Genomic DNA, 26129 nt, shown 5'->3' with positions numbered 1-26129 from the left:
GCTGAACAGCAGAAGCCCCAGCACTGAAACTGGTGGTGCACACAGGCCTACAGTACTTGATCTTCTGCATAATATTCAATGATTTATTGTGGCTTTGCATCTAATAATGTAAGTTACTCATCAACTTTCCCTTCTCCTAAGGTGTTCTGCTGATTCAGATTGTCCAAGTAATTTACCTTTTGAATCTTCTTATTTTGTAGAAATAATATTTGTTAAAGGAATAATTTTCAGCAGATGTGACAGACTAACAATTTTCTCTCAAATACTGTAATTTTTAATATAGTATTCCTGTTTCAGTTGATGCATTTGTTCCAATGGTTTGTTCTTGTTTTGCAGAGCTGCTGTTGCTTGTTTGGGAGCCCTGTATGAACAGCTGGGACGAATGCTGGGGAATACACACACAAACACTGTGGGAAACTTGTTGAAAGCTATGAAAAGTGCTGAGGTAGGATACTTCATATCAAAATCTCTTATAAAACAGCTGATAGTCATGTTCACAGTCAATATAATTTTGCATTTGGGAAATTTTATTTCTTTTGATGAATTGACAATTCTTGATGTATAATTTTGACTTTCTAATATTGACTAATTTGTTCAGAGTTCCAAGAATGCTGAGCCTCCATTAAGTTGAGGAAGTGTACTGTTTTTGTTAGCTTTGACACTGTATGATCTTTAACATCTGGCATGGTTTGTGATCTAGTCTCAAGGGCGCTATGAGATAATGCTGAGTTTACAGAAGGTGCTGCTGGGACAAGGAGTTGCTGCTGTGCCATGTCACAGAGATATCTATAAAGCTGCTCGCTCATGTTTGACAGATCGATCAATGGCTGTCCGTTGTGCTGCAGCAAAGGTATGTATGTGTTCTGTGCTCATTCACTTTCAGACATACAGTATACTATTAAATGAAGTGCTCTGCACAGTTGGTTAAAACTCTGAAAGTTTGTTCAAGAGATTTCTTCACACTATCTATTTCTCTATTTAGAACGTTGGTTGTATATTTCTGTGTTTTATCCAAGATGCATGAAATCCAGGAATTAAACTACACTGTAAGGGAAGCCTGAGGAAATGCAGAGTACATTTATTATCAAAGTATGTATACATAAAACAGCTTTGAGGTTTGTCTCCATACAGGCAGCCACAAAACAAGAAAACCCAAGATAACCCACCAGTGTGCAAAGAAGGAAAAAACAAATCATGCAAACAATATAAGCAAGCAAATAGCATTCGGAACAAAAGTGAGTCCATAAACATGGGAGCCCAGAGCAGCTGGAGCAGACCACAGCCTGGCCACAGTTCAGCATAGAGCCGAGTAAATGTTGTGGAGTAACGTGCACAATTGGCCCAACACTCTTGTCCTGACATCATGCCTTTTCAATCAATCTGGTCCAATGTTTCAATTATCCAAACATCGGGTCATTCCTTGCACTAGGACCCAAGCCCTGTCACATCAATATACTCTGGGCTTGGACTTCGTGGCTATGCTTCAGCCTGTACTCAACCTTTCCAAATCAGCCTGGCACTTGGATTGATCAAACCTTGCTCTCACTTTAAGCGGACAGGCCTCAAATCTGCCTCTCTTCCTCTTGCCCTGACTTTGCCTGGAATTCTTTGGTGTTATCATTTCAGAGGACCTGTTTTGGGCCCATCACTTAAATGCAATTATGAAGAAAGCACGGAAGTGTCTCTACTTCCTCAGAAGTTTGAAAAGGCTTGGCATGATGTATGGTGGAGAGTATATTGATTGGCTGCATCATAGCCTGGTATGGAAACACCAATGCCCTTAAATGGAAAATCCTACAAAAAGTAGTGGATACAGCCCAGTCCGTTATGGGTAAAGCTCTCCCCACCATTAAACTCATGTACAGGGAGCATTATTGCAGGCAAACAGTGTTCATTGTCAGAAACCCCTACCACCCAGGATATGCTCTCTTTTTGCTGCTGCCATCAGCAAGAAAGCCTCAGGACTCACCACTAGGTTCAAGAACAGTTATTTCCACTAAACCATCAGGTTCTTGAACTGAAGGGGATAGCTTCACTCAACCTCACTTTTCTCATCACTAATCTGTTCCCACAACCTATGGACTCGCTTTCAGGGAATCTTCATCTCATTGTTCTTGTTATTTATTGCTTGCTTGTCTGTTTATCTGTTTATTTATTTCAATTTTTTCTTCTGTATTTGCACATTTTGTTGCCTGTTGCACACTCATTGTCTGCCATGTTGGTGCAGTTCTATTATAGTTACTGGATTTTCTGAGTATGTAAACAAGAAAATGAATCTCATGGTTTTATATGGTGGCATATAGGTACTTCGGTAATAAATTTACTTTGAAATTAGTCAACCCAACTGTATTTGGAGTCAGGCAATGTCTAGAGCTGACACTTACAGTTGTGCTCTACCTTGTCTCTCCATTTATCCTAGGCCCCACATAATTAATGCAATTATGAAGAGAGCTGTGTTTCATCAGGAGATTTCGTGTGTTACCAAAGACTAGCAAATTTCTATAGTTATACTGTGGATATTTTAGTGAGCTGGATGATTTTTGTTGATTTGGCAGTTTTGTGGTTTCCACTGTCAGTCCATGCTTCTCACAAACTAGTGTATTTGATTATTTTTCTTTACCCCTTACTGCCCTACCGTTCATTGTACAAGTCCCACGCTTGATTGGCTTTCCAAAATCCATCACTTCACACTTAAATGTATTGAATTCTGTCTCTTTATTGCTTTGTTCCTACTCTTCATGAACATTTTTGCTTGAGTTGATGATTTTCTGAGCAACACCATTTCAACTGAACTTGTATGATGTTTGCTTCATTTCTAAACGGTAGTTCTTGATCAGCAATTCATTTCTAAATTTGTACAGAATGCTAATTATTTGGTTTGAAGTGTAAACAAGCTCTTTATCAAAAGGATTTGCTGATAGAATATGTTTATTCCAGATATATTTTTTTACATGTTCTCATTGACGTTTTACCATAATTGTTCCAATAGATACTGACAGTATTTTTGTATTTCAGTGCCTTTTGGAACTTCAGAAAGAAGCTCTATTTATGTGGACCTCAGAATTAGAGAATGTTGCTACACTTTGTTTCAAAGCCTTTGAAGGTTCTAATTATGATGTCCGTGTCTCTGTATCAAAATTGCTGGGAACAATTCTGGCAGCAGCTGTAGTGCCTAAAGAGCGTCCAGGTAGGTTCTACCCCTTTAGGCATATGAATTTTATTTTACTAATTTATTTAAATCTGTTTTGATTCTGAATTACTATTCTTAACACCAAACTAACAACTAAAATCTGCTTCATTTCTAATTTGATATATCTGATAAAATTCTTGAACTTGTACTAACAGTGATTTTGGTAAAAATGGGAGCGTGTTTTTCTAAACTTTGAAAAGAACAGCTAAAGAACTTTACAATGTTAGTGAATCAATCTGTTCAGCTTGCCACATATTGTGCATCTCTTCCATACAAGATGTGATTTTTTTTAAAAATTAGACATTTAACACAGTAATGCATGAAGTTTTGTAGTTGGTAATTGTAGTTGGTAACCTCTGTGTGGCTATTTTTTACGTGATGCAGTCTGGACTCTGTTGTAATGTACTGGATGGCACAGTGACATATTTCAGCAGCTCTGGTTCAGGACTGACCTTGAGTACAGTCTGCTTGGTGTTTACGCCTTCTTCCTGTGATTGTAGTCGGTTTCCTCTTGGAAGTCCTCCTGCATCCCAAAGACTTCAAAAATAATTGGTTAGTTGTTAGCTATAAATTACCCAAGCCTATATGTGGATGGTAGGTTTGGTAGGAATGTGGGGAGCAATTAATGGAGATATGTGGTTGTTTTGTGAGTTGGCATAGATTTGGTGGGCTGACTTGCATCTTATATTGCAAGGAAATAAGAAAATCTGTTTTGAGCCACCTAAAGACTGTTTGTCAGGGTAATTGTAGCTTTCCATTTTTCACCTGTGCTAAATTTAACTATTTCAAAATTGTCCTGGCTGATAATCTTCAGTGCATCTAGATCTTGTTTCTTTTCTGCCCACTGCGAAGTCCCACTCACTATTGCTTTTGTCCTTGGGTTTTACATTGCCTTCTAGCCCCCTAAGCCTCAAGTTTAAAATTATCAATACCGTCCTTTGTTTGGCTGGTGATCTCCATTTCTGAAACCTTGTCCAATTCTCCCATTCTTTTTGAACTTTGATAAACATCAGGTCTAGTGATTATTATTCCCACTTGTTCATCTCACCTTCTGGCTACAGTGTTTTCGAAAAAGTGTACCACACTGAAATTACTCCTCAAAAAGACCATTACATCTCTTTCCCCTTGATAAAACTCCCTTTTCCTTTATAGTTTGTGTCCAAGTCACCTTTAAGGTTAAGCACTGGTCTTTGCAAATTGGTGCTTCTTACTTTGTTTCAGTAGCTTGAAGTTTCAGAGATTTTTTTAAATTGTGTACCTTGTAAAATGAAATTCAAGTCTTTTTTTTTAATCTGGTGAGCTCTCTGCTGCTACTTTCTATTGCCTAGCTATCCATCAGGGACATGATTTTCACAATGCCACTTAATTTCATTCACTGCTGATAACAAGACTTTGAGAATTAAAGTCAAGACTCTCTGGGCTCAACCCTGATATTCAAAACAATTTAGTAATCCCAGTTTTACTGGCTTTACATAAATTGAAGTTTAATTCTGGTATCACAACATAGACCATATTTGTGGAGGAAATCAAGTCATTGAGCTCTCATTTCAGTTTTGCTTGTTAAAGTTAGTTGATAATCTGGAAAATGTATCAAGGAAAGAAAAGCTTTTTAATAAATGTCCATGTTTCTTTCCAGGTGCTAGACAAGTGATTCGTAAAACCTCATTGGAAGAAGCAATGGACTTGTTAGCTTCTGGCTTCCTGCGAGGTGGCAGTGGGTTCTTGCGTGTCAGTGGAGAAATGCTGAAAGGATGCAACTCCTTGAACCGGGATGTTAGGGTTGGAGTAACTCAGGTTAGATTTGATTTTTGCCTTTTTTTGAGAAATCATTAGTTGCATGTTTAAGTACAGTTTTATTTACCAAATAAACAAACAAAGTGGTAAAGGATACATGAAAAATCTAAGAATACTTGTGAATATTTGTTTCTCTTCTTTCAATGTCTTAAGCCTGTGCTATTTTTGTTCCCTTTTGCTGCTGGATAACAATCAAACTCTAACCTGAGCACCAACTATCTAAAATGGATTACTCCTATTAATTGCATTAGAATGAAATGCTGCACTGTATTAATGAGTTGATTGTAATCTGAGCTGTAATTTACACATTTTAGTGTTCTGAATGATTTGAAGATCACAGATATGGTAGTGATAGAATAAAGTGATTAAATAATGTTACTTTAAAATTTTGTTTGGTATTGAAATAAGTCTATAGAAAATTCACAAATCCCTCTTTTATAGGCTTACGTTACATTTGTTTCAACACTCGGTAGTCAGTGGTTGGAAGCTAACTTTGCTTCCCTACTTGGTCATATTTTGGAGTTAGTCTCCCATCCAAAAGCTAACCAGACTCAAATTGATGCCATTTGCTGTCGTCGTTGTGTTTCATTCATCCTTCGGGCCACAGTGGGAAGTCTACTTGGAGAGAAAGCTCAGATTGCCGCAGCAAAGGAGATCTGTTATGCTGTGGGTAAACAGAAGAAAGTTGTAGGTATGAAGTATGTCTTTTTCATGTACATTTAGAGTGACTTTGGCTGTTACATGAGCAATGAATGATGCTTGAACCCCGTTAGTGTTGTTTCTTTGTTTATATGTGGTATATTTAATAGTAAATTGCATGTCTATAGTTGCCAGACACATGGAAGCTGAACTCATTTCAGACTCAGGCTGAACTACAGAGGATGGAGAGGAGGTCTGGCCCCTGTGCATGTGGTATGCAGGCCTACTGGTGTGTGGACACGTCCTTGTGCTCATGAAACAGATCCCCAGCTATAGGTAAATAGCCCCACTGCCTTTTGGGCAGCCTTGGGAGAGACAAAGTTTATGGGAGTAAACCCAGACAACAAATCCAGAGTAGAGCCCCTGAGGCGGCTGGATGTCATTGAACATCCTTTTGGCAACTCCTGCAGCCAAGCAGGTGCCAAATATATTGCTTCATAAGCTTTCCTTTGGACTACACTGGTGAGACCAAGAGGTGGAGCTTGACAAGTGGGCATCTCAGGATCTCCATATCTTCCACAGGCTTGTGATCATCATCTTCACCCATTGTTCCTTAAAACAGAAGGATGCCAACCAGTTGCCAGACTAGGTCTCAACACTGGCCCCAGACTTCATGAGTTTTATGATGTCAGATTAAATGTGGCAAATTAAACCACCACTTGATGATATCAGTTAGTTTACCTTAGCTGAAGTATCAATGCTCAAAGTTCAAAGTAAATAAATAATCAAAGTGCACGTTTGTCACTTTGAAATATCTAGGGTACAGAAAACTTTCTGAGACAGGGTTTTATTACTGTCAGCTTTGCTGGCATCACAAGGTGCAGTAAAGTATCAGCAGGAGTTCAAATGCCTCTCACCGTAATCTTTGACCTCATGACTTAGTATGCTTTCACTTGACTGTTACAATCAAGTCGGGTTAGATTTGGGTTCAGTGAAAATGCAGAAGGCTATGTCGCTAGGCACTCCGAAAACTTAGATCCTATCCTGCCTGGAGGAACTACAGAACGTGACTGTGTCTGTGCTAAGCAGCAAAATGGCATGCAATGCACGGAGCTTTGCTACCATACAGATGTCAGATGTCAAAACTCTGTTGTCCTGACACACATAAGTAAGAATGGCTTTGACCAATTAAACTGCAATGTCGTAGAGGAGCCTCGAGCACCTTAACGAGGCAGGATCCAGCTTGGAGGTGCTGAAGACAAAACTGAACCACAGAGTGGATGGTAAATTACAGCTTCTGCTCCTCATGTTCTCCATCATAGAAACCAGTCTTTGGTCAATTCTAAATGACACCTATGATATTAAGAAACTGTTGAGAGTATGGGATACAGCAAAGCCTATGGGACCAAGCTCATTCCAATTGTGCCACATGCCACAGTTGTTCTTGAGATTGTGTTGAATCATAAACCATTCCGATGAATCATGAACCATAAACCAAGAGCTGATGAGAGGTTGGGGAACACACACGCAAATTTGCCCTGCAAATGGTGACTCTGCTCCTTTATGCCATATTAAGTCAGGAATGTAAAGGGATGCACTGCACTTTCCTGGATGAATGCATTTCCAACAACATCCAAATTGTCACTACTGAGGGCAAAGCTTGCTTGAATGATGTGCTAACCATTACTTTAAACATTCGTTGCTTCCACCATCATTGAACCATATTTAAAGTAGGTGTCTCTGCAAAATAGACTTTTTTTCTTGGTCCCCTCTGATGTCACTCCAAAGTCCATGACTTCTAACACCAGGAAGAGAAAGTATGCCACCATATTGCTCACTGGGTCTAAACACTGGAGCTCCCTAACTTATTTCTGCTGAATTGAGACCTTCACTAAAAGGACTGTAGTGGCTCAAGATATTGGCTCTCCATCACTTCTCAATGGCACCTAGGGATAGGTAATAAATAGAGGGATGGCCAGTTATGCTTCCATTTTGGAAAATGAATAAATAAATAAATAAGACCTTGAAAGAAAGCAGTAGATTGTGCATAAACTATTGACATCCTGAGCCTTTCCATTTTGAATATATCTTGTCACAATGCAGTGCAGAAATGGTTTGGATTAGGTTCTGATCTTTATAAAACACAGAGAAACCTACAGAACAATACCTATGGTATTGAGAAATTACCTGTGGTTACCAATATCCTTCCGTTTTTTCTGAGCTCCATGTACATGTCCAGGAGTCTCTTAAAAGACCCTATCGTATTGGCCTCCACCAGCAGCACATTCCACTCACTCACCACTCTCTGTGTTAATAAAAAAAAAACAACAACTTACCCCTGACATCTCCTCTGTACCTACTTCCAAGCATCTTAAAACTGTGTCCTCTCATGCTAGCCATTTTAGCCCTGGGGAAAAAAGCCTCTGACTATCCACCTGTTCAATGCCTCTCATCATCTTATACACCTCTATCAGGTCACCTCTTATCTTCCGTCGCTCCAAGAAAAAAAGGTGGAGTTCACTCAACCTATTCTCATAAGGCATGCTCCCCAATCCAGGCAGCATCCTTGTAAATCTCCTCTGCACCCTTTCTATGGTTTCCACATCCTTCCTGTAGTGAGGCGACCAGAACTGAGCACAGTACTCCAAGTGAGGTCTGACCAGAGTCCTATACAGCTGCAACATTACCTCTCAGCTCCTAAACTCAATCCCAGGATTGATGAAGGCGAATGCACCGTATGCTTTTTTAACCACAGAGTCAACCTGCGTAGCAGCTTTGAGAGTCCTATGGACTCAGACCCCAAGATCCCTCTGATCCTCCACACTGCCAAGAGTCTTATCATTAATACTATATTCTGTCATCACAAAATGAACCACCTCACATGTATCTGGGTTGAACTCCATCTGCCACTTCATGTTGGTATGCCAAATTTATCTCACAATATTCTTGAGTTCAGGCATTTCAATATCCGTGTTTTTCTTTATCTCTTGAGATTTGAGTGATTTATTCTCTTTGAGTCCCTTGCTTTAGTTTGTTGCTCAGTGAGGAGTTATAGATGAGAATATAATTTTGATGGCATATGCTGTTCCATTATGCCTCTGGGAGGACTGAAAGATGAGACACTGTCTCAGATTTGGCATCAATTAATTCCATTGCCCATTACAGGGATTTAAAGCTTAGGTGCTCTGGTTTGCTTGAGCTCTTGGGTTTATTTAATTGCAGGAATATTGTCATTTATAAAATCCTGAATGCACCACTGACTTTTTTGTTTGATGTTATATCTGCAATAATTCAATTGAGGCTCATTTTAATTACTAGATGCTGTAATGAGTGACAGTAACGTGGAGATGAAAGTGGGTACAATGGATATATCTGCCAGTCAGCATGTGCTTGTGTGTGCCCTTCAAGAGTTGGGAAGTCTAGTACAAGCCCTTGGTTCTACTGGTGCTCCACTGCTTCAGGATTCTACCACAGGTAAAGTCTGGTAGGAACCTCAATGGCTGTTACTGTTTGTTAACAGATCTCATTGACAGATTAAAAAGTTCAGATTCCATTCATTTTCATGAACAGATTTTTTTGTACAGTGTATATGGATACAACAGTCAAATTGTATGTGGTGAAAAACTGTGGAAATACTGTTAGTGACATAAACGTTGTGGAACAATCACACCATTTATAAAGTACATCCGACAGGCAGTTGGAACGGTTGATTCTCTTTCTACTCTATTGTTCTTTGAATTGGCTAACTAAATTGTTTTTCCTGAGGTAATCCGGATGTTAGATTCAATTGCCATTGATGCTCTCTAGAAATTTATTTTTCTTCCTGCTCTTGCCGACTGGCAAATTAGCTGAATTACAGCAAGATTCCGTTACAATCCAGTGGTTTGGCATTTGGTTCACGTGGCTGTTTCCAGGACTCCCAGCATGTTGTCAAGCTTTCAAATTCACTGGATTAATTGAAAAATTATTATACCTCTGCACAACATGTAAAAATAAACAAGAAAATGAAAAGTAGATGGTAATATTAATACCATTAATGTACAGTAATTTAGAAAATCTGCCATAACAGACATTGTTTTGCTGTGGGTATATTTGTCTGCAAAGCTTCAACAGATTTTTATGGATTTCATCTTAAATTAGTCAACTTTGCTTTATTGCCAGCTGTTTACTTTTGTGCTAATTATAGTACTAACATAAGTTTTTAAATTTTTAGTAATTGTTTCAGTTGTTTCTTTTTCTAAAATGTTGCCATTCCAGCTGTTCTTATGAGAATCAGAAATAATGTGCATACTTATTTTCCAACAAAACTTGTATTTTACTCCAACATTTTCACTTGAATGTTGATGTTTGTGAAATGTCTTTATTTACAGTACAATACTTCTGACCAAAAAGACCTATGAATTTGTAATTTTAGATATGATGGATTCTTTGAAACTCTGTCCTGCATTAAAAACTAAAAATATAAAGCACTCATTATATGAATAGCAAAGCTTTTGTGTACATTCCTAAGACAAAGATCAATTGCCAATTTGGATTAAATGCAAATGATAGTCTGCTGATGAAACAAGTTATTAACATGAATAATTAGTGCCTTGAAGTTGGCAAATATTGTTTGGAAAATGATTTTAAATATAATTATGTCTAGACTGTATTTGCTCCTGTGATTCACATCACCAATCCAGCATTTATAAAATAAATCAAAATGCTGAGTAAATTCAAGATCAGGGATTGTTAGTATTTTGATTCCACATTCTTTTCATCAGAAGTGAGAAAAATTTGAGGTAATATAAGTTGCTGAGGTGCAGAGAATGGAGAAAACTAAAGGTCGAGCAAATGCATCATACCCTCTCCTCTCCAGCTTCTCCTCCTCAGTTTAATCAGTTATTCAGGATGTATATGACAGGATTGATCCTCTCATGGATTACAAAACTTAAGTTGTTGCTTACCACAGGACATATAGATGAGGATAGAAAATGGTAAATGGCTCTTATTAGGAAGTTCTTTCTTCACCCAGAATTCAGGGTGCATTCAGCAGTGATTTTCCAGTAAATGCTTGAGGTAAAAACTCTGGAGTTATCCAAGGACCAATTGGAAATGAGAATGGGACTGAGATAGAATGAGGATGTTGGCGGGGAAAAGAATTGTGTCTAAGTTCTGGTGAAAGGATATGTTCAATTATATTTTCATCATTTATGGCCATGCTGTAGTGGTATGTTCAGCTGTTTAACAAATCATCTGGAGCTCAGCTTAAATACTTATTGAATGCTTCAATAGAAATCTGAAGTTGACGTTGAAAAAAATGTAATATTTGTCAATGCAGGTGCATTTGTGATTTGTTATCTCTCCTTTTATCAGGTCTGTTAGACAAAGTCATTTCAGTGTTGCTTCATCCAAGTCTTTCTGCAAGACTAGCTGCAGCTTGGTGCTTGCGCTGTTTTGCAGTAGCACTGCCATTCAAGGTTTCTCCTTTGCTGGATCGTTGCATTGAACGTCTGAATGCTCTCCGATCATCCCCAGAGGCAGTAACTGGCTACAGTTTTGCAATAGCAGCCCTGCTAGGAGCTGTGCAACATTGTCCATTGGGTATTCCTCATGGCAAAGGAAAGGTAATGACTTTACCATTATATTCTTCAAAAAAAAAAGAATGTTCAGAAGAATGCTAAATAACTCAAGTATAGAGCTGTTAAGTAAGATTAATTGTTGCTGCCTTTTAAACTCAGATATGCATTTTAACACTTTTTACTGAATTCAAAATAAGAATTAAGAATGTTGGAAATTGTTAGTGTATTGACCTTTCATTAAAATTAATAATAACCTGGAAATTTAACATGGTTTTAAGTTGCAGAGAAGGGGTATGGATAATCAGAGCAATTGTAGTTTGTGATATTATTGAGACCTGTTGTCTCTGACTGAAATAATGGCAATGATGACTGCTGAGAACAGATAGTGTTTACAGTAAGTTTCTGGTTAGGTATCCATTCAAGGAAATGATGTGAGTCGGAGGTGTAGAGGCCCATAGTGAAAATTAACTGGTTGCATTGAAGAAACTTGAAAACTTGGTGAAGTGGTAGATACTATCAGTGTTGTCATGGATGTAAGTGGTCACAGACTAAATAGAATCCTGGGGGCAAGATAGAAATTCCAAGGGATGCGAGCAGACTGAAACGATGGGTTTCTTCGAGCTCTTTGGGCTTTCAAGATTAGATAGCACATGATTAGAGGCTCTGGGAGTGAGGATCTCTGATCTCTAGAGCAAATGAAGAGACATCAGAGCTGGAGTTCAGCCTTTGGAAAAAAAACGAGGTTTACTTGTTCAGTCACAACAACCAACACTACTTATTTTTCTGTGGGTTGATAATACTTGTGTGGTCTGTAATAATGGATGCTGCAACCTCAGCTTTGCAACTGATACGAGGTTGATCTGTTGTCACTTTTAACACACTGGAGCTCTCTCTTTTTCTTTTCCTTTGTTTTCCAGAGGATAGTCTTGTTATTTATTACCAAGTCCTTAACCATTAAAGTCATTTTCCCTACATTTGTCTTGTGTTATTGCTATTGCCACATTGTTTTGACAATTTGTTTTATTCCTGCTTATGCATATTTAAATTTTTGTTCAAGTTGATTATGACTCAAGCAGAGGAGATTTTACGTACAGCAATCCAAAATAGTCGCCTCTCAGTGCAACGAACGCAGGCTGGTTGGCTTCTCATTTCTGCACTCATGACATTAGGTAAGATTGTCCATCAAATCAATAGGAATTGTTAAATATAGGGTGAACAGGGGTTATTGATGATCAGCTTTCCAAAAGAATTGGATCAGTCTTCGTTGAAAATAATTTGCAAAATTGAAGGGGAAGGCTAAGGTACTGGATGTTTCAAGTTTACTTTTCAAAGAAGCTAGCTAACACTATGCCACCACGGTAATGCAGTTTAGTTCTTTATTTACTTGTGATTGATATTTTAATATTGAGAAAACAATGTAATTATTTTCAAGATATCAAGGTGTGTAAGACGAAAGCTGTTATTTGAAAGATCAGCATTCTCCCTCATCAGTTATAATAGCATTAACCTTTTGTACTCTCAGTCATCTACTCAATTTCTAAACTGCTTTTCTGGTATCGCATGGAAGTTTATAGCACCTTGGAATATAAAAATGAAGAATAATATTGTGAAGTGTACTTTAAATTAAAAATGAATCTACCAATACTAATAAGACAATAAATTGAAATGAATAAAATGTTTTGTGTCATTTATTTCAACTCCATTTGAAGGGACCATTTGTAAGAACTGTTTTATAAATTACACTCTTGTGTATAACACTACCTCAAAGTTTTTCAGGAGATTAAACTACTGTGAACTGTGGGTTTTTACACTCATTTGAGAAAAAATGCCCGTTAAACATTTGTGATTGTGCCAGTCTACTACAAAACCGAAGCAACATATATTTATTTAACACTGAAGTTGTGAGGTAGTTTTTAAATGTTTCTTTTAACTGGAGTTATGAAGCAAGTATAAAATTAATATATTTCAACTTGCTGTCATCTTATATAAAACACTGCAATAAATATTAGCATCAGTTTGTTTTTAAAATGGAGTCAGAAGTATTATTTGTTAATTATTTTCTCAATATTACTTTGAAATTTGCAAGCATATAATAGAGAATTTCAAACCAATCTCTAATTTCAGGGCCACCAGTCATTCACCATCATCTCCCAAGAATTCTTTTGCTTTGGAAAAGTGTATTCCCACAGTCTCCAAAGGACTTGGAAACAGAGATAAATCGAGGGGACTGCTTCACATGGCAGGTGACATTGGAAGAACGGGCAGGAGCTTTGAATGGTAAGACGTGCAACTTATTGATCCAAGTTAATTTCCATGTTCTTTCAATCTCATTTTGTCAGAAGAAGAGAAAACTGCATTTGGTTCGGGAGAGAATACCAATTAAGGTGTAATAAAATACAAAATTAAAAACTCAAACTCATTTCATTTTCAAATTGTACAGAACAAAGATGCTAGGATATTGTTTATAGTTGAAGTAGAGAAACCAAGCCATTGAAACAAAACAAAACATATCCTGCAATCCATAACCACAAGTGATTCAGCAGATGCAGAAATTCAGAACAACGGCCACCTAATGCTGGAGGAACTCAGTAGGTCGGACAGCTTCCATGGAGAGGAACAGAGTCAACATTTCGAGTCGAGACCCTTCATCAGGACCCAGCAATCCATATACTGATTTAACTTCCATTTTTAAAAATCCTTTTGTTTTGGCACTTACCATGTTATGCAGAGTGCATAACAAATTCTGAGATATAGTCAGTAAGTCCTGAATACAGTAATTATTTTGCTGTATGAGTTAACAAATATTCCAATTGACATAAGTTGATCACATTGCTTGGTTGTGATGTAGCGGCTCATTTTTACTACCAATAGAGTCGATGTTTCTCAGAAGTGTTTAATAGTTTTTAGTTAAGTTTTAGATGCAGATGCTAAGAAAATTATTTACCATGTTTTTACACATCTTGATTCTGGTATGTGCTACATCAGTCTTCCTGCAAACCTTTTATTTGTCTCATAATTGTGCAACTAGATGGTTTCTAGGTTTTTCTTGCAGCAACCAGTAAACACATGATGTAGATTAATTAATAAATCCTGACTGGCAAAATAGATTAAGTTAATTTTGGATAATCAGAAAGTAGAAATTCATAAAATGTGAGCAGGGAAATATTTGATATGTAAGAAGAATACAGGAAAGTGTGTGTTTAAGCAGGACAGTGATAAGTGTCACGGTAGAAAAGCAGATTTATGATTTTGGAAAAAATAAGCTGTATGGCCTACTGAGTCTTAGTAACAAGCCATAAAGCTTCCTGGGGTGAAAAGCAGAAGTATTAAAGACACTAAATATAGGAAAAGTATTTGGGGGTGGCAATGCAATTAAAAAATAGCTGTTTCAAGATTTCACAGTTAGATTTGTACTGATTTTTTTTGTTGTCTCTTTAAGCAATGAAAAGCTTTGCATTACATTGTGGAGATCTATTTTCTGATGATGTAATTGAAAGACTTCTACCACCACTTAAGTCCGCTGTGGCTTTATCAACAGAGTAAGTTATATTAGCTGCTAAGCAGCCATTTATTAAGATATTTTCATTGTTTTAATATTCAGTTGCATTTAATGAGGTAACTTTTAATGAGATAACTTTTGAAACAGGTTATGCTTCTTTATGAATCATGGTCTATTATAAATTTAATATTAATAGTTTCTGCAGTAAAATCCCCTCCCTATTCCATACTATAATTTCCTGTGACATTTTTTTTAGAAGAAGAGATGCTTAGTACTAATAGTGGGTCTTCAAAAAACGTCATGCTTCAACACAGGTTAAAAAAAAAGACAACTGTAACATGAGTCTTTAATGTGCTTGATGTACCTTAACTTTGGAAGAAATACAAGCGAATTGCTTCCTTTCTCAATCTTTTTTTTATTAAGTTTCGAGTAGATAAATGTAACAATTATAATGATACAGAGATGGGGATTACATTAATAACGGCTAACGTATACAGAAACAGACACCGAGTAACATATGTAATCTAAGCCTCCCAATCTCTTAGTAACTGAACATGAAAAAGATTCAAAAATTTTTTTACAGAGGAAAAACGTTCCCCCTAAACTTAAAAAAAAAACAAAACAAAACAAAAGGTGGACTGCTATGTTTCATCAGTTAAAATCATTATTTGTCATTAACTCTGCTCCTCTATACACAAACAAAAAGTTATTGAGAAGGATTCGGAAAAGGTCAGCTTACATCATATGAAAATGTTGAATAAATGGCCTCTAAGTTTCTTCAAATTTAACTGAAAGGTCAATAGTGCCACTGCTAATTTTTTCTGAGTTTAAACATGTTATAGTTTGGGAAAACAATTGAAATGTAGTAGGGGAATTGGAATCTTTCCATTTAAATAAAATGAATCTTCTGGCTATTAATATAACAAATGCAATCAAACGGCAAGCTGAAGGGGATAATTGACTAGAGTCCACTGGTAATCCAAAAATTGCAGTAATAGGATGAGGTTGTAAATCAATATGCAAAACTACTGAAATAATATAAAAGATGTCTATCCAAAAAAGGGCAAGACCAGAACATATGTATCAAGGAAGCTACCTCAGAATTACATCTGTCACTGACAGGATTTATATGGCAATAAAGATGAGCTAACTTATCCTTAGATGTATGGGCCCTATGAACCACCTTAAACTGTATCAAAGCGTGTCTAGCATGCATTGAAGAACTATTTGGAGAATTTTCTCCCATTTCTCTATAGGTAAAGATACCTGATGTTCTCTTTTCCCATTCATTCATAATTTTATCAGATGTACCTGAACATACCTTCATAATCAGATCATAAATAATTGTTATTGAACTCTTTTGATAGGGGTTTAAACCTAACATTTTTTTCTGTAATTTCAGTTTGATGTGATATCAGAAAAGTAGGTAAAATAATATTCAAAAAGTTTCTAATCTGTAAATATCTGAAAAAATGTGATCTAGACAAATTATATTTATTGACAACTGTTCAAAAGACATGAGACAGTTATCCATAAATAAGTCACAAAAACATGTTATTCCCTTCATTTTCCATAAAAGAAAAGCTTGATCAATTCTGGATGGTTGGAAGAAAAAATTAGATATAATAGGACTTCATCAGACAAATTTATTCAATCCAAAAAATTATGAAATTGAAACCATATTTGTATTGTATGTTTAGTTATTGGATTAGTCATTTGTTTATTCAGTTTAGTAAGTGTAAAGGGAAGCAAGGCCCCTAAGATAGAAGCCAATGAGAACCCCTGTACAGACTCGCGCTAGAGGTTCACCCATTGTGGACATTGAATTTCATCCAGATCTTGTGTCCAGAATGTTAAATATCGAATATTAATTGCCTGATAATAGAATCTTAAGTTCGGCATTGCAAAACTGCCATCCTTTTTTGATTTCTGTAAATATTTCTTACTGAACATAGGATTTTTATTCTGCCATATATATGAAGAAATTTTAGAATCAATAATGTCAAAAAAGGATTTAGAAATGAAAATTGGTATCAGCTGAAATAGATACAGAAATTTAGGTAAAATAATCATCTTCATAACGTTAATTCTACCAATCAATGATCAGGACAATGGGGACCATTTAGTAAGCAGTTGTTTAACATGATCAATTAAGGGCAAAAAAGTTAACTTCAAATAGATCCTTACACTTCTTAGTAATTTTAACACCCAAATAAGTGAAGTAATCAGTAACCAGGCTGAATGGTGATTGTCTATAGATTGGAACTTGTATATTTAAAGGGAAAAGCTCACTCTTATTAAAATTCAATTTATAACCAAAAAAACTACTAAGCTGAGCAAGTAGTGGTATTATTGCAGGGATGGATTTCTCTGGGTTAGAGATATATAGTAACAGGTCATCTGCATATAGTGATACCTTATGCGTCCCATTCCCACAAATAATGCCAAATATATTGGGTGAATCACGAAGAGCGATTGCCAAGGGCTCCATGGCAACATCAAATATTAAGGGACTTTAAGGACAGTCCTGTCTAGTACCTCGATAAAGCCTGAAAAAGGGGGATCTCTGATTATTGGAGAGTACAGAAGCCAAAGGTGCATGATATATCAATTTAATCCAAGATATGAATTTTGGGCTAAAATTAAATTTCTCAAGTGTGTTAAGTAAATATTCCCATTCAACTCTATCAAACGCTTTCTCGGCGTTAAGCGAAATAACACATTCTGGAGTTTCAGATGAAGTATGTACAATATTCATTAACCCTCCTCAATATTAAAATACAAATAATGATTTTTAATAAATCCTGTCTAGTCATCAGAGACAATTTGTGGCAATACATTTTCCAATCTAATTGCCAATATTTTGGAAAAGATTTTGGAATCCACATTCAACAAGGATATAGGTCTATATGATTCACATTCAGTGGGGTCTTTATCTTTTTTAGAAATTAAAGAAATGGATGGTAGATGGCAGTATGGTAGAATCATCAGGAGATTCTGATTGGTATAAAGAGGTATACAGTTCTTGAAAAGATTTATTAATTTCATCATGGTCAGCTGTCAAAATACCATCCCGTTTACGAACTTTAATAATCTGACGTTTAGCGAAAGCAACTTTTAATTGGTTGGCCAGTAATTTACCCAATTTATCACCATGTATTTAAAATTGACTCTTAGTTTTAAGTAATTGATTTTCATTCGGGGATGTTAATAACAGACTGTGTTGCATCTGAAGGTCAACTCTTTTTATAAAGCTTCAGATTAGGAGCAGCAGAATATTTTTTATCAATCTCTTTAATCTTATCAACCAATGTACATATTTCATTATTAATTCATTTTTTCAATCCCACGGAATATGAATTAATTTGCCCATGGATGTATACTTTAAAAGTATCCCATAATATCCCACTAGAAATTTCTTCCGTAAACTTAGTTGAAAAGAAAAAGGCAATCTGTTCTTTAATAAAGTTAACAAAGTTTAAGTCCTGAAGTAGAGTATAATCGAACCGCCATTGTCTAGCACTAAAAGTTACATCAGTTAACTTGATAGTTTCAAGGGCGCATGATTGGAAACAGCGATTGTGTCGTACTCACAGGTAGTAACAGACGGAGCTAATCGAGAGTTGATTTTAAAAAAAGTAGTCAATTCGAGAGTAATTATGATATACATGAGAAAAGAATGAGAACTCTATCAGTAGGATTGAAAAACCTCCAAATTTCTAAAATTCCAGGGCCACATAAAAAATAATTAATAAGAATAGCAGATTTGTTTGGAAGTTCCTGATTGGACACAGATCTGTCCATCGAGGGATTCAGGCAACAGTTAAAATCTCTGCCCATTATCAACATATATTCAGCTAAATTTAGAAAAGATGCAAATAGATGTTTAAAGAATTCAGGATAGTCGGCAGTTGGTGCATAGATATTAACAATAACTTTTTTGGTTATAAAGTAAACCAGTAATTAATAGAAATCTACCATTCTGGTCTGAGATTGTTTCATACTGAACAAATGAAATTGAGGAATCTATTAAAAATAGATACACCTTTCACCTTAGCCTTTGAATTAGAGTGAAATTGTTGACCTTTCCAAAACCTTAAAAAAAAATACTGATTATCCTCCTTCCTCACATGAGTTTCCTGGGCAAAGATATGAGCATTCAATCTATGAAAAGCATTAAAAATCTTCTTCCATTTGATCAGATGGTTCAAACCATTGGTATTCCATGAGACAAAGTTAATGATATTATCCATTTTATTTGAATAAACCATATGGTATGTAAAGGGTTAACCTTACTGCATAGGAAACTCATGAAACAGGAAGAGGGAAAACGGTTTAAAGGGGAACCGGAAGTTACAACAATTCAGATATATTTGTAGTTTCAGATCAGCCCAGATGAAAAAAAACTAAACTAAAAATAGCCCCCCCCCCACAAAAGCCCAAAGACTGGCCAAAAAACAGTAAACTTATTAGACAGCTGGGATCGAATGTTGATCCTCAAGGAATTGCTGAGCTTCTTCCATGGATTTAAACCATTTATGTGATATATCAGGCAGAACAACCCTTAAACGAGCTGGATATAGCAGAGCTGGTTGAAACTTTCTTTGATAAATCTCAGATATCACCGGTTTAAAGAACGATCTTTCTCGCATTACCTCAGACAGTAGTTTTCAACCAGATGAAACTTGAGGTCTCCGTGTTCCGACGGGCAATTCAAATTAAATGCTCCTTGGATTGCACATAGTGGAATTGGAGTATAATAGTTTGGGGCTTCAACTCTTTTGGAGGTTTTGCTCTTAAAGCCCGGTGGGCACAATCAAGTATAGGGGTAGTAGAGAGAGCTTCATAGCCGAACACGTCCATTAAAAATTGAGAAAAGAATTTAGTAAGGTCACCACTCTCAACATTTTCACAGAGTCCTATTACTTGCAGGTTCTGTCTACGATTGTGACTTTCCAGGTCAATAATCTTGAGTTTATACTGTTCCAGTGTTTGAATAGTCAAAGTTAATTTCTTTTCCAACACGTCCAATCTGCGATCTCTCTGTCTTCCAGCTTCATCGAGTTCAGAAATTTGCTGCTTTTGTTTTTCACTCTCCCGCTTAAGAGCTCCCAGTCTACTTTCGATCTCCTTTAACAATACTTCCAAAGTAGAAAATTTTTTATTCAACTTATCATCCAGCTTCGACATAGCTTCCAAAGTGAGTGGAGACTGTTTAGGTTGTTTAGAATCACCTTCTTTCCTTCTGTTCCTTCCACTTCCATTACCGGCTTCCTTGCCTTTTGCCCTCTGGTGTTCATTTTCAGCGATTAAAAAATCAAAGTTCAGGCATATAAAAGTGTTATGAACACTTTAATATAGATAGTGAAAGGGTGGTAAAAAAATTGAAAAATGAACAGAGCAAAGCCAAAATGCAGCTTACTCCATCTAGTGCCCCAAGAGGTCTCAGTGCATTGCTTCCTTGTTAAAACCGTTTTCTTTCTTAGGTTGCCTTCACTTAACAAGTCTTATGGAACTCCACTGAAAACAGCATCATTGGTATTTAGACAACGGTTGTATGAGATTTTGGCTTTGTTGCCACCTAAAACCTATGAAGGTACGTGCAACAGAAATACTGTCGTGGATGATGTGCATTTCTGCTTTTTAACGGGATAAAGTTGTAGTAAAATAATTTTATTTAAAGTTTTTTTTGTGAAATTTTACTTCATTTCTTTTCACTGTGAATATAATGTCCTAATAATAAGAAAGTGCAGGAAGGTACTGTGCCTATAAGAAGTATTCACCCCCCTTGGTAGTTTGCATGTTTTATTGTCTTACAACATTGAATCACAATGGATTTAATCAACAGAAATAAGATTTTTTCGTGTCAAAGTGAAAACAGATCTCTACAAAGTGGTCTAAATTAATTACAAGACTATTGATTGCACAACTATTCGCCCCCTTTAATATGACACCAAATAATCGCTGGTGCAGCCAACTGGTTTTAGAAGTCACATAATTAGTTAGGTATCCTTGCTGTATAAAAACCTCTGTGCAGTCAAGGTGTTTCAATTGATTGTAGTAAAAATACAACTGTACCTGGAAGGTCCAACTGCTGGTGAGTCAGTATCCTGGCAAAAACTGCACCATGAAGACAAAAGAACATTCCAAACACCCCCTGCAAAAAGGTTAATGAAAAGCCTGTCAGGAAATGGATAAAAGAAAAAATATCCAAGTCACTGAATATCCCTTGGAGTACAGTAGAGTCAATTATGAAAAAATGAAAAGAATATGGCACTGTTGTAAATCTGCCTCGAGCAGGCGGTCCTCAAAAACTGAGTGACTGTGCAAGTGAGGGAGACCACCAAGAGACCAATGACAACTCTGGAGGATTTAGAAGCTTCAGTGGTTGAGATGGCAGAGACTGTACATACAACAACTGTGGCCCAGGTGCTTCACCAGTCGCAGCTTTATGGGAGAGTGGCAAAGAGAAAGCCACAGTTGGGGGAAAAAACTCACATGAAATCTCAGCTAGATTTTGCTGGAACTCATGTGGGAGACTCTGAAGTCAGCTGGAAGAAGCTTCTATGGTTGATGAAATCAAAATTGAGCTTTTTGGCCATCAGACGAAAGGCTATGTTTAGCGTAAGCCAAACTCCACACATCATCAAAAACACACCATCCTTATCGTGAATTGTGGTGGCTGCATCATGCTGTGGGTATGCTTCCCTGCAGCAGGCCGTGGAAGGCTTGTGAAGATAGACGCTAAAATGAATGCTGCAAAATATAGGGAAATCCTGGAGGAAAACCTGATGCAATCTGCAAGAGAACTGCGACTTGGGAGAAGATTTTTTTCTAGCAAGACAATGGCCCCAAGCATAAAGCCAAAGTTACACAGGAATGGTTTAAAAATGTCCTAGAGTGACTAAGTCAGAGACCAGACCTCAATCCAATTGAGAATTTATGGCTGGGTTTGAAAAAGGCTGTACACTCACAATCCCTGTGCAATCTGACAGAGCTTGAGCAGTTTTGAAAAAATGGGAAAATATTGCAGTTCCCAGATGTACAAAGCTGATAGAGATCTATCCACACAGACTCAAGGCTGATAAAGACCTGTCCACATAAATTCAAGGCTGTAATTGTTGATAAGATGCATCTACTAAATACTGACTTGAAGGGGGTGAATACTTACACAATCGATTATTCTGAGTTTCATATTTGTAGTTAATTTACATCACTTTGTAGAGATCTGTTTTCACTTTGACACAAGCTAGTATTTTTCTGTTGATCAGCATCAAAAAAGCAAAATTAAATTCACTGAGATGCAATGTTGTAAAACAATAAAACATGAAAACTTTCAAGAGGCTGAATACTTTTTATAGGGACTGTATATTCAAGGGACATTAGAAGGGGCGAAACATTACTATCACAAGAAGAAAGAAGTATGAACATACTAAATGGACAGAAGTCCTTGGAGCTCAGAGTCTCAATGGAGGTGGCTGTAGTGATGGTGGTAAGGAGAAATTTCTTTTAGTTGGAATCCTCTCACTGAGAAAGCTGCAGAGAATCTGTTGAAACCGAAGAATAATGGACTTTTTAAGTACACAGATGCATGCAGAAAGAGCATGAAATGGTGTTGAGTTCAAAATTCCATCATTTAGGATCTCATTGAAAGGTGGAGGAATTTCCAGGTGATAACAGACTTATGCATGCTCTTGGGTTTTATGTTTTAGTGACAAAGTTGAATGATTAATCAACCAATGCTAAGAAATGGACAGTAATCAGAGGAATCTGCAACATTTCTCCATACTACTGACACCAGAAAAATGTGTTCATCTGGAGCTCAAAACTAAATGCAGGAATTTAAGCTGTGTCTTGTTGATTGTTTGAAAATAATTTTCTCTGCAAAAAGAGACTATCAGTGTAGTTTGGCACTCCATTTCTTACTAGATTTGAACAGATTTATTATTATTCTCATAGATTTACTTGATGACTATTGGGACGAGGCACAGTCGAGTCTGAATTTAGAAAAGTGCTACTAAATTTTATTATTTTTTGAGATGATAGGCCAAATACTAAATCATCAAAATGGAATATCAGTAAAAGAGGAAATCAGTAGTCGCTAATTATTTTTCAAACCTGCACAAGAAATTATTTCAGTGACTTTTTGGCTAAAATAATGAATTTCCTCTTTGCTGCCATCCCATAGCTCAGCTTTGGGAAAACTAAAGCTTATCAGGAGTATTGTTGATGTGGAAATCAGGACATCATGTTTTGTGTTAGAAGGTGATCACTTATTTTGGAGAATAATTAGATTTATAAATGTGAGACTACTTTCGTGTAGTGTCACTCTGTTGATCATTACAGGGTCTGATTTGTTTTGTGCATTTTGCAAACCCCTAAATACATTTACATGTACCTTTTGTGATCCAGAAACAGCAATGGGTATTTATAATTTGCTTTAGTGTTTTTTTTTAATCTAACTGCTGACGCACTAAACATTGTGTTGGACTCGAAGAAATTATGTTTCTCTAAACATATTGTGCCAGAAACACTGGAACAATACTTATAAATTTAAGGTGCACATTTATTGAATGTGTCTGTTATCTTGTCAATTGCATGCTTAATATTTTAATCACCAAATTTGCAAATGACTGTTGGATAGGAAATATTATTAGCTAATTATGACAAGAAACACACGATAGAATGGCAGGTTAACAAAACCAATGCTATCTGTAGACTAATGGGTTGCTAATGAGAGCATTTGTTGTGATTTTGTTGCTATCTTCAAGGTCTGTTGACATGTTCAGATATTGCCTGTGTTTCAATAATTAAGTAATTAGACACAGGTGTAACTTATTTGCCATTGCTACCCTTTTTGATCATGGATTCAATTGTAATTTTCTTACAAAATCTACTGATAAATTTGTACTGATAGCAGAAAATTCTCTCAGTTGCTTTCCAGCTAAATATTTTGCAGTTCTTCAAGCTGTTTTATTTATGTCAAGATTCATTTCCTGTCAGTTTTTCCACTTCAGCCTGCTGAAGAAAACTGTCATAAATTCAATCCAGAAACATCTTAATAACACAAATTATTCTTGCCCTGATTTCAGAACTGAAGAGTTAGACATATTCTGATTCCTTCTCATAATTATCAATTTATCACCTTATGGCCACATTTGGAGTCCTAATCTTGAATCTAGACAAACTGTGTGAATACTGATATTTAGTATTTAGGTCTTCTGTATGATAAACAGTCAAATGAGATTCTGGGGCAATTCGTAGATGAAGACCAAGACCAAAAAATGTAAGATGCTGCAAATAGAGGTCCAGTAGGCTGTCTAATAGAGAGTTAAAAGCTCAGCCATCATCACAGAAGGTTGTAAAATAACCAGAGAGATGACTGGGTGTTATTCATCAGTCCTGAACAAGGGTGTTGGCCCAAAATGTCGACTGTTTACTCTTTTCCATAAGTATTCTTGACATGCTGAGTTCCTCCAGCATTTTGTGTGTGCTTTGGATTTCCAGCTTCTGCGGATTTTCTCTTGTTTGTTATTTGTCAAGGTTGCTTAGTGCTTCATTATAACGGTGCTGGAGGCCATAGACAGTTTTGTCAAAGTGACATGTGAGTAAGAGGAGAAATAGCATTTTTTTTTACCTCTTTCCTTCCCACCATCTAGTGACATAAACATTCTTTTCTACCTCAGGCAGTAGTACAGTAGACAGAAAAAAACAAGTGTACTGCATTTGCAGTGTGGTCTCCCCTACAAGTGAAGAAACCAAATGCAGATTGAGCGACTGCTTTATGGAGCATCTGTGTTGAGTCACCATTGACCATTTCTTCTATGTGTGATAATGATGAAATTTTTTTTCTCTTTCCATTACCCTAGCTGGGCATGTTTTTGAGTCAAGTTATCTGAATTCATTGGTCTTTTTAATTGCCCATAAATCCATTTAGTTGGGAGGACCTAAACAATTTATCTCCATGGTAACCATGGCCTCTCCCTACCATGGATATTCCTTTTTGTCCTCTTCATACCTCCACTCACCACCTTTACAGCTTATACCTAGTTTGTTTTCTATCTTTACCAGTTATGGAGAGTCTTCAATCTGAAGTGTTCACTGTCTGATCTGGTTTGTGTTTACAGTATTTTCTACTTTTACTTTATATTTCTCACACCTGCTATTTTGTTCTCATAGGAGTAGGCTTCCTCAGTGGTACGAGTATTTGTTGACCCTCAAAATAGATTATCTTACTGCTTTCAGTGCAAACTTTCTGGTTTTCTCCATTACAATTAGGGTGAACACTTCAAAAACATTTTAGAATGGTCCAAGGATACAATAAGTACAATATTATTTCAAGTTTTTAATTCATGATTTTAATACCTTTTAGTAATAATGGCAACTCTCAATTGGTTATTTTCAAAATATTTTTGTGCAAACAAAAAAATCTGCATCCAGACTAATATCGTTATCTGAGAAAGCTTAAAGAAGCAGTATTTTAACTATCACCAAAAGCTTAACTTGGTTGAATCACATAAGACGCCACGGCCAAGAAAGCACATGAGTACATCAATTTTTTCAGAAGGCTATGGAAATTTAGCATGTCCCTAGTGGTCCTCACCAGTGTTTATAAGTGCAACTTGGAAGGCATCTTATTGGAAATGCCCAAGTCCATAACATATTGCTGAGATTTCTGAACACAGCCCAGTCTGTTATGAAAATGAGCCTCCCTTCCATTGACTCCATGTACACTTTCTGCTGCCCCAGTAAAACAGCCAACATAATCAAAAACCCTTCTGATTCCAGTCATCCTCTTCTCCCCGCTCCATACTCCTTCCATCAGACAGAAGATATATACGCTGAGAGCATTCACCACCAGGTTCAAGGACAGCTTCTATCTCACTTTGACAAGGTTATTACAAGGACCTCTTCACCAGTAAAGACAGACACTTAACTTCACAATCTACCTTGTCATAGCCTTTGAATCTTATTTGTCTGCTGGCACTAAACTTCCTCCATAAAAGTAACACCATATTCAAAGCAGGTCAGCACCTTATCATTAGGTGTTCCAGGTTGGGGAACGAGAGTGCATCAAGACCAAGGCTGCTGTGTCTGAGCACTACAAAAAGTTAGTCATGAAACACAGACCCTTTAGCATTCTCCGAATCAGCAGTTTGTCCATCCTGTGTATCGAAGCCCTAGGGTCTAGTCACGGAATTTGGTGTGTCTGGAGTGAGCAGGTGATGGATGGTCGTATGAGCAGCTGGTGCTTATCATAAGGCCTGGTTATGTGACTACTGGCGTTAGGCAGACAATCTCTGAAGAGTATTGATAATGGCTGGGATCATCCATCTGGTAAAGACACTGATGGAAGAAGACGATGGTAAACCACTTAATAGAGAAATTTGCCAAGAACAATCATGGCCAAAAGACTATGATCGCCTACATCACCCAACATGGCACT

At 36.8% G+C, this 26129-nt stretch overlaps 1 protein-coding gene across 4 annotated transcripts in view; it reads left to right on the top strand.

Moving 5' to 3' along the window:
- Window positions 1-26129, top strand: part of heatr5a (HEAT repeat containing 5a) — a 125111-nt gene that overhangs the window by 29783 nt on the left and 69199 nt on the right. For all 4 annotated transcript variants that reach the window (XM_059956275.1, XM_059956248.1, XM_059956266.1 and 1 more), the window contains exons 4-14: window positions 337-445; window positions 701-850; window positions 3016-3187; window positions 4827-4984; window positions 5426-5675; window positions 8942-9097; window positions 10979-11229; window positions 12242-12353; window positions 13309-13461; window positions 14624-14723; window positions 20170-20279. In XM_059956275.1, coding sequence (XP_059812258.1) covers window positions 337-445; window positions 701-850; window positions 3016-3187; window positions 4827-4984; window positions 5426-5675; window positions 8942-9097; window positions 10979-11229; window positions 12242-12353; window positions 13309-13461; window positions 14624-14723; window positions 20170-20279 — 1721 coding nt within the window. The remainder of the gene's footprint in view (window positions 1-336; window positions 446-700; window positions 851-3015; window positions 3188-4826; window positions 4985-5425; window positions 5676-8941; window positions 9098-10978; window positions 11230-12241; window positions 12354-13308; window positions 13462-14623; window positions 14724-20169; window positions 20280-26129) is intronic.

This window comes from Hypanus sabinus, chromosome 2 (genome assembly GCF_030144855.1).
Source record: "Hypanus sabinus isolate sHypSab1 chromosome 2, sHypSab1.hap1, whole genome shotgun sequence".
Classification (NCBI taxonomy): Eukaryota; Metazoa; Chordata; class Chondrichthyes; order Myliobatiformes; family Dasyatidae; genus Hypanus; species Hypanus sabinus.
This window is presented reverse-complemented; position numbering and strand designations above follow the sequence as displayed.